Raw genomic sequence first — 9226 nt, forward strand, 5'->3', positions numbered from 1 at the left:
GATGTTGATTGCCTTTGGCTTCTCCTCCCTCTGGGTTAGATGGGTCATGAGTCTCATAACTTCCACCTTCTTCTCCATTCTGGTCAATGGAATCCCTTCCACCCCCTTTCACCCCTCTAGAGGAATCCGACAAGGTGATCCACTATCCCCTTTTATGTTCATCATAATGGCAGAAGGGCTTAGAAGAAACATCAAAGAAGCTCTTCACACCCAGCAATTAAGTGGCCTCTCCTTTCCCAACTCCCCTGCTTTTACCCACCAACAATTCGTGGATGATAACATGTTGTTTGGCCATCCTTCGGTCCAAGAAGCTCTTAAATTAAAATCCCTTTTTGATTGAATTCTCAGATGCCTCTGGAGCTAGCATTAATAAGGCTAAATCCCAATTTTTTTTGTTTCATACCCCTACTATCACTCAATCTTCAATTTCTTGGATCCTTGGATTCTCGATAGTCATTCTCCCCTCCAAATATTTGGGAGCTCCCATGACTGATACTGCTTTAAAGCACTCATCTTGGCAACTGCTCTTGGAAAAATTGGAAGCTTGTCTCTCCTCCTGGACTTACAGAGCCCTCAATATGGCCAGCCATCTAGTCTTAATCAAAGTTGTCTTGCAATCCATGCCTCTTTATCTTTTTTTAGTTATAGAAGCGCCAAAATGGGTATTGAAGGAAATCAAACAACTGCAAAGAACATTTATGTGCGGAAATTTAGGACAAAATCGAAAATGGGCACTAGTGAAATGGGATATAGTATGCCTTCCAAAAATCTCTGGAGGTACTGGGCTTCGTGATCCTCAACAGAGTAATGCTTCCATGGGAGCATGCATCTGGTGGAAATGGATCTTGGCGCCACATACTCCCTGGGCTATCCTTTGGACAACAAAATATGCCAATAACCGACCAGTAGACGATCTAATCCGACTCACAGAAGTTGGCCCAGGATCCTTAATTTGAAATGCAGCTAAACAACACAAGGATTTAATCCAACAACACAACTTCTAGGAAGTTAGGGATGGTAATAATGCAAGGTTCTGGGAAGACTCTTGGTAGCAAAGACCCAAGCTGAGGGACCTGATCAAACCTCACCAAATACCGGATTGGGAAGGGCAACTGATGGTCAAGGTCAACCAACACTGGAGGCCCACTCTCACACAGGGATACAGACAATGGATAAGCTTGGACCACATCATTAGGCAAGGCACAAAATCCATTCAGGAAAATCTGGAAGCAGAACTTTCTAATAGGAAAATACGCTATTCCGATAAGAAGGATATAATTAGATGGGGTTACGAGGCAAGAGGAACCTTCACTACACACGAGGCATATAATATAATTATAAGGAATCACACAGTCAAGGATCCTCTTTGGAACAAAGTTTGGGCCCCCACCATTTGGCCAAAAGTATCCACTTTTCTCTGGTTGCTCTGTCAAAATAAAATCCTCACTTGGGACAATCTACAGAAAAGAAGCTTTCATGGGCCCTCCATGTGTCCCAACTGCAAACAGGAGGAAGAAACCACTGTGCACCTCATGAACTCATGCCCATTGGCAAACAGACTCTGGGAAAAAGTAAGCTTCAGATGCCAAAAAGACGGATGAATTAAAGAGGATATCACCAACACTGTGCGCAATTGGGCAATCAATCCATATAAGAGAAAATTGTTAAACTCTTTATGGAAACTTATCCCAGGTCTTCTCATGTGGACAATATGGAAAGAAAGAAACTGTCGCATCTTCAAGGACCAATCCTCACCTTTAGAAGTCCTATGGAACAATGTTTGCCAAAACCTTCGGGAAACCTTAATGCTTCAAACCTGGTATGAAGAAGACTTTCCTTCCATTCCACAGGAACAAAATATATGGACAAATTGGAATCTTCAGTGGAACCAGGCGCAGGCAAATCATGGTAAACCTTCTTCAGAAAGCAAAATACAAGACAAATGACTACCTCCACCCCAACATATGACACAACTTAACTTAAATGGAGCTTCTAAAGGCAACCCGGGTAAAGCAGGATATGGAGGAATCTTCAGGGATCATAAAGGCATACCTCTTCTAACCTTCACAGGCTCAATTGGCTGGGATACGAATAACTCGGTTGAATTAGAAGGGTTATGTCAGGGGCTTCTTCTTGCTTAACTCCATGGTTTCTTCCCACTTTTAATTGAAGGCGATTCTCAGATTCTCATTAACATGGTTAATCAGATTCTGCAGGGGATGCCATCATACAAAGTGGTCAACAACTGGATATTGGAGGAAAGATTAGAGCTCATTAAACAATGGCTCTCCACCCATAGAGTAGACACCTTCAAACACATTCGTAGGGATGGCAACAAAGTGGTTGATCTTTTAGTTAACATAGGAGTGGATAGTGGAAGGACCCTACAAGCAGGCTCACTTAACACTATTGCCGCTGCACTCCAGTTAAAATATTACCATGAATTGGTGCAGATTGAAATGGTACAAGGTGAAGAAGCACACCTAGATGCGGGTGATAACCATGCCATTAATGGCGATTATATGGACAGGTGGCGGGAGGGCTGGCCACATGGCCGCTTGCGTCTTTTCCCATGCCAACCTGAAGGGAATTCATGGCGCCTTGCAGGTGACATTAAATGGGTGCTCTAGTTGAGATTTCACCATCATGCTCATAGCAATGTCCTCCACATACCATAACTCTATTCCTCCTCCACTGCTCCACTGTATTTGCCTTCCTCAGGCAACAAAGCCTTGTTCACGCACAGTCACTAGAAGTTGCTGCTAGCTACTCAGCTATATAGACCTTAGTAATGGCTATCATTTCTCCCACACCAAGCTCTGCAATCTGACCCTCGCACAGACTTCCTTCGCGCACTCTCTGCTAAGTCATTCCACCAATCTCCCCACCACTAACTCTGCTTCGAATCCCGCCATGGCTCGCATCCGCCACTGAATGTGTAGCCGGAGAGGGGGCAGTCGTGGTGGAGGCATCCATCCTCCTGTGACGCCCAGCCTAGATTCTGCCTACCCCTCCTCTTCTCCTGATATCCCAAATCCTTATGGCTCCTTCTCTGGCCAGTATCCTGATACCCACAGTGGCAGAGGACGAGCTCAACTCCAAGGTGCAGGTAGGAGGGACGTCACTGTTCATACAACCAATTTTCCCCTTCACCCTCACCCTGCTCCCCACACGACGCAATTTCGTTTCCACAGTACCTTGCATAGGCCTGTCATCACTGCCACCATCACCATCACTTTCTCGGAGGAAAACGACCCGTAGGAAGCTCTGCCTAAGAACAATGGTGAGCAGTGGAGGGCTGCTCAAAGGAACAAAAGCACTCGCGACCCAGGCAAGCAACGACTGGTCGAGGATGTTGCCACCCCGCATGGCAAGGAGTTGGCTGGCAGTCAGCAGGTTGCTGAAGGCAGAATTAGAGACACGCAGGCACCATGCAGCAGCTGGCAGCTCCGCATGCAGCAGCTGGCAGCTCCGCTGGCGCTCAACTAGCTCGTGGAATTCAGAGCGGCACGTCAGCAGAGGAGGAGGAGTGGTACCAGTACGCATGTCTTATCGAGGAAGAGCCTGCCCCAGACAACCTCTAGAATTGACACATGGCAGCTAGGTGTCGCCCTTCTGCCAGTTGGGTGTTTTTTACTACTGCTGGATAATTTCGGTTATGATTTGTTTTGTCAAAAATTACCTGGTTTTTTTTTTTGCAATGTTTGATGTGTCTTTTGTTAAAACTGATAACCCCTGTGTGGGTTTTTTTTTCCTTCATGGACTGGTTTCCCCATTGTTGGGGCAGTCAAGATTAGACAATTATATTTTTTGGTAAATGATGTTCAGCACTGCTAAGGTCCAAGCCTTGATGTAATTATACTTTGTTTCATATTAATAGAATAGTTTTTACTTAGAAAAAAAAATAGCTTAGTGGTAGAAGAAGCAACCAATGGTGCCCCATTAGACAAAGTTATTATAGTAGGTGCTTCATAATGGGTATGGAAACAATAATAGAGAACATAATCATATTTTTTATTCAATCATATCATGTCAAATGAAAAGTCACTAAGCTACCAAACAACATGAAAATGAAGACATTATTTGAAAAAAATGAAGAATTGGATATTAACAAGAGTAGACATCAAGTTGGTGTATCTCAAGTGACACAGAGGAATTTCTATCATCCTCCTCATCTAGGTTCCAGTCCCACCGATATGACATGCCTGCTCCACGAGAGCCATTTCTACATGAGATATAACCAAGTCACCTAGACATGGGCGAGTTTTCTATGGATGTAGCTAGCATCGATCTCTGGTTTAGTGAAAAAAAGAAAAGTGTAGACATGATATAGATCTTTGCAAAGGAACCTATAATATTAATAAATAATATATTACAACCCCATATAGGGTGGTAGGAAGGAGTGATGGTAACACATTCATTATGGTAGGTGGTTAATTCATGTCAATAATTCATGTATGGGAGTGGAAACTTGGGATGGATGGATCTCATTACACCTTGTAGAACCTATCTCAAGATGAACGCACATGCAAAAGCCATGAGCATGCTACAATATGTGATAAGGATCTCACTTATAGTGTGGGATCATTCTACTCCTCTCTATCACCATGAATCCCAGTGTTTTTTTTAACCAATCAATAACACATATTCTCTATAGCCATTGCGAAAGGTGCAAGCCAATTGCGGAAGGAATTGCTGCAAATATGGAATATTGAATTCCTTTCCTAATTTTTGAGGCCAATGCCTTGAAAAAATAGAAGAAGGAGGTAGAGGAAGAAATTATGCCCAAACCTTAGGGGAAAAAACAAACTACAAAATGACTAAGTTAATGAGGATTTTAAATCCAACTCAAAATTTAAGAGCATCCATTTTTGTGTGTGAAATTCATTTCCCTTTAGCACTACTAGGCATGTTTTAGTAGCTATAAGTCCACTATTATCCAAAAGATGGATAATATGGAGGATAAGGACCAAGCCCAAAAGTATAACCACTAGTTTAAAATATTTTGACAAGGAATTAGAGGGCATTGTGTTAGATGTTGGCTTCTCAAAGAACCAAACAACCCAATAATACATCATAGTAACTTTATATTTAGAAACTAATGGAAAAACTAAACTTTTTTAAAACATTAATAGAGCCAATAAGCTATGATAAACACATTAACCTAGAGTTATCCTATAATTGGAGCAACTTGAGGAAATTGGTTGCATAGTAAATTATGGACCTAAATAAAAAATGACTCTAAAATAGGCTCTCCATGTGCTGTCATTGATTCAATGACACTTTGAGATTGTGTTTTGTGCGTGAATTTGGGGTTTAAATGAGCTAGAAATGATAGTTCCTAACATTTTTTGTCTAATAAAAGCAAGAGAGGATCTAGACACACATTACAAAGTCTCTATATAGTAAGAATTACTTTCATTTAAATCTTTTTTTTTGTGCATATAGTTGTTTTCCTTTATACACCATATCTATTTCTTTTCATCATTATAAAGAATATCAAAATACTTAGATCTTTATGCATTCATCACTAGAAGAGATCGAAATATTTACATCATTCTTAAGGTAGCTCTATATATATATATATATATTCATATTAAAATTTTAACATGATTAAACCAAATTATATATTAAATATGCAATTTTTTTATAATTAGTTAAGTAATTTAAAAAAAAATAAAATCTTTAGCTTTTTCGAATAAATCAATATAAAGAAAAAGAGTAGATGACTTTATTCTCATCCACATGAATAACAAATAAAATGAAATTTATATAACAACCTAGTGTAAAGTTATCATTTATTAGATGAGAAAACCCAAAATAAAAGTAAGAAGTACATAAAAGTAAAAATTTTAGATCCATATGCGTAAACAATTAAAAAATAATGAAAATTAAAAGTAATTAAATATATTAATTAATAATTTCTATATGATATAAAGATGTGCATTAAAATTTTGATATAAATATTTTATTCCTTATTTTTTATTGTTTTAGTTCTGGTTTAAATATATTATTTTGGTTTATTTGATTTGAAATTAAATAAAAATCTATACAAACCATATGTTTTAATTGCTTAAAAAATTTCTAAAACATTAAATCTATTCATATATTAAAAACATATTTTAAATAATAAAAAAAATTGTTACCTCACTTGAAATTATATTACTAAATTTCTAATTTTTCGATATTACTAAATTTCTAAATTTTCGAATGATAAAAAATAAGAGAGTTTAAATTCACTTCAAACATATTTCTTTTTAAATCATAACGTAACGTGACATATGGTACCAATGTCGCTTCAAAAAAATTAAAATAATTATAAAATGAAGGAATGCAATAGTTGTACTATTGTAGTGTTTATGGATAATCAGAATCTAATAACTCCAAAATCACTCATGACTTTAGTGTTAGATATTTTTCTACTGTGCACCCCGATGCATCTACCTTAGTGTTCACAGTTATTGTGATGGTAAACAGTATAATATATTTAAAATGTGTTGTTTTTAGATTACTTGTAATTTTTTTAGATTACTTGTAATTTGTTTTTAGATTACTTGTAATTTTTAATGTGTTTTAGTGTAAGACATTTGAAGATATTCTCAGATTCGATAACGTTATTTGATGGAATTTATCTAATTGCAGAATGCTATTATTAAGATTTTGTTAGAGTTAATAAATTTTAAAAATTACTTAAAATAATTTTTATTTCTTATTTTCACTTTAAAGTTTTATATTTAAAATTTTATAAAAATTAAGCACATAAAACAACTTATTTACACTATATTAAATATATTTAATTAAAAGCAAATCACTACTATAGTTTTTCAAAATAATAAAATATTTATATGGATATGATGATTCCATATCACAAACACCCCTCCCTCAAAAAAAAATTAACACAATAAAGAAATTCCACATAAAAAAAAGTATAATACACACAAATTATTTCCACAATTTATATTATCATACCAAATACAAATTATAATAAGATACCAAATATTAGCGAGGTTTTACAACCATTACAAAGCTAATATTGTAATCACAATACAATATCAAATAGAACAATAGATGAAAATAACTACTTCATGCAAACATTACCATAAAATAAACTGTGACGACGGCTTTTCAGTTTTTCATGCCCTCTCGTTAGAGGCCTCTATTGAGCATGCTTTCCACCCTCTTCATGGACATCAACCTCTCCGTGTCTAACTTCTTCCGCCGTCTTTCAATGAAATCTTTCGCTTCTTTGTCCTCAGCCACTGGTTCAACATCGTCAGTAGCTTTAGCCGGATGTGCTGCATGGTCCTCCGCCGCTGGTTTAACATCGTGAGCAGCTTTAGCTGGATGTGCTACATGGTGTTCTCCAACATTAGCAGAAGCCTGCACTGAGTTATGACCTTGCGAAGAATTGTGATTTTCCTTATGACTATCCTTAGATCTCCACCCACCAAAAAGCCATGAACTCCAACCAGAACTCTGCTCCTCTGAATTGTTGTGTTGGTCAGGAGTCTCAGAGAATTGAACCTTGGATTTGGTTGCCATAAGTGCCACAGAAATCTAAAATTTTACTTCAGATGTAAGTGGATATCTATACCTTGCAGCAAACAATGTGTGGGCTAAATGGCTATATATAGTCATACATAAGTAGCTTAGATAATAAGCAAGTAAAATTAATAAGCATAAGTAGCTTAGATAATAAGCAAGTAAAATTAATTAATTTTTTAAGTAGTCATCGTGTTACATATTCGCTTCAAATCAACTACACTAATTCGATTCGGATAACGAAAGTTTGGTTCCGCTATGTGACGATCATCGCCATACGTCATATTCCACGTTACTTTTCTTAAAATTAAAAGTTTTCTACATGGAAATTTTACGTGATAATTTTTTAACTAATTGTAAAAAACGGAAAATCACATCGCAGATCATGATATGTATTCTACTGATGTTTAGTTGACTATGAATTCGTAGTTTAATACTTTTACGTTGTTGGAGGTTTTTCAAGTATAGTCTGTAGTCAAATTTACTTAGAATTTAATAAAAAATTATTGGAATTACATATTTAATTTATGAACTTTGTATATATGATTTAGGGATTTTTTTAGAGACATGAATTTATTTAGGCATTAAAAATATAATTTAAATAAAAAAAAATAGTAGGGTAAAATATTGTTTCATTATATTCTAATCAAAATTCACTCACCCAATATATAATAGTTAAATAATGTTAATTTGGAATGTGTGAGTAATTTAAGAATGGATAGTTTTATTGTCATGTAATTAATGAGAAATAAAGATCAACAATGGTCAACTATGGTCCAAAATTGCATTGTGAGAAAGATTGTCTAAATATGAAAATCAAACATGGTCAATAACTATGGTCACATTGTAAAAAAGATTGTTTTATGGTCCAATGTCACATTGTGACAACCATGCTCCAACGTCATATTGTGACAAAGATTGTCTCAATATGAAAATCAACCATGGTCAATCATGGTCCTATGTCTCTTTGTCACAAAGATTGTCTTCATATCATGGTCAACCACGGTCCAATGTCGCATTGTGACAAATATTATCTTAATATGAAAATCAACCACAGTAAACCATGGTCAACCATGTTTAGTTTAGGGTTTATAATATTTATCTTAGGGTTTATATACCTTGGGTTTATAATATCAATCCCTTGGGTTTAATATTATTTCCTTGGGTTTAATTTTATTCCCTTGGGTTTTTAGTATTAATGCCTTGAGTTTATTATTCCCTTGTGTTCATATTGTCAATCACTTGGGTTTATTATTCTAAGGGTTCATATTCCTATGGTTTATAATATAAATTCATTGGCTTCATTGATGCCTTGGGATTTTAATATTATTAATCAGTTACGCTTATAATATTAATCCCAAGGGTTTATAATATTTCCTCTTGGGTTTTTAATATCAATCCCTTGGGTTTATTAATCACTTAGTTTTATAATAATAACCACTTGGGTTTATTAATCTTAGGGTTTATATTTCTATGGTTTACTATTAATGTTAGGGTTCAATGTTATTCCCTTCGGTTTATAACTCCTTGGGTTTTTAACATTAATCCCTTGGGTTTATAATATTAATCCCAAGGTTTATAATATAAATGTTAGGATTAAATATTTATTTTAGGTTTATAATATTTATCTTATGGTCAAACATGGTCGACCATGATCAATTATGGTCAACCATGGTCCAACATT

At 35.9% G+C, this 9226-nt stretch overlaps 1 protein-coding gene across 1 annotated transcript; it reads right to left on the reverse strand.

Annotated features, from left to right (window-relative positions):
- Positions 1-7011: 7011 nt before the first annotated feature.
- On the reverse strand, positions 7012-7609 carry LOC149213664 (uncharacterized). Its single transcript, XM_089390783.1, has one exon. The coding sequence runs from the start codon at positions 7540-7542 to the stop codon at positions 7147-7149; it is 396 nt and encodes a 131-aa protein (XP_089246909.1). The 5' UTR covers positions 7543-7609; the 3' UTR covers positions 7012-7146.
- Between the last annotated feature and the right edge of the window lie 1617 nt (positions 7610-9226).

Source organism: Pinus tabuliformis, chromosome 1_1 (assembly GCF_031772625.1).
Source record: "Pinus tabuliformis cultivar Carrire ecotype Pingquan chromosome 1_1, CPIR1, whole genome shotgun sequence".
Lineage (NCBI taxonomy): Eukaryota > Viridiplantae > Streptophyta > Pinopsida > Pinales > Pinaceae > Pinus > Pinus tabuliformis.

What these genes read in the sequence shown, in the direction of transcription:
- LOC149213664 (XM_089390783.1), bottom strand. Translation starts at nt 7,542, where the DNA reads ATGGCAACCAAATCCAAGGTTCAATTCTCTGAGACTCCTGACCAACAC.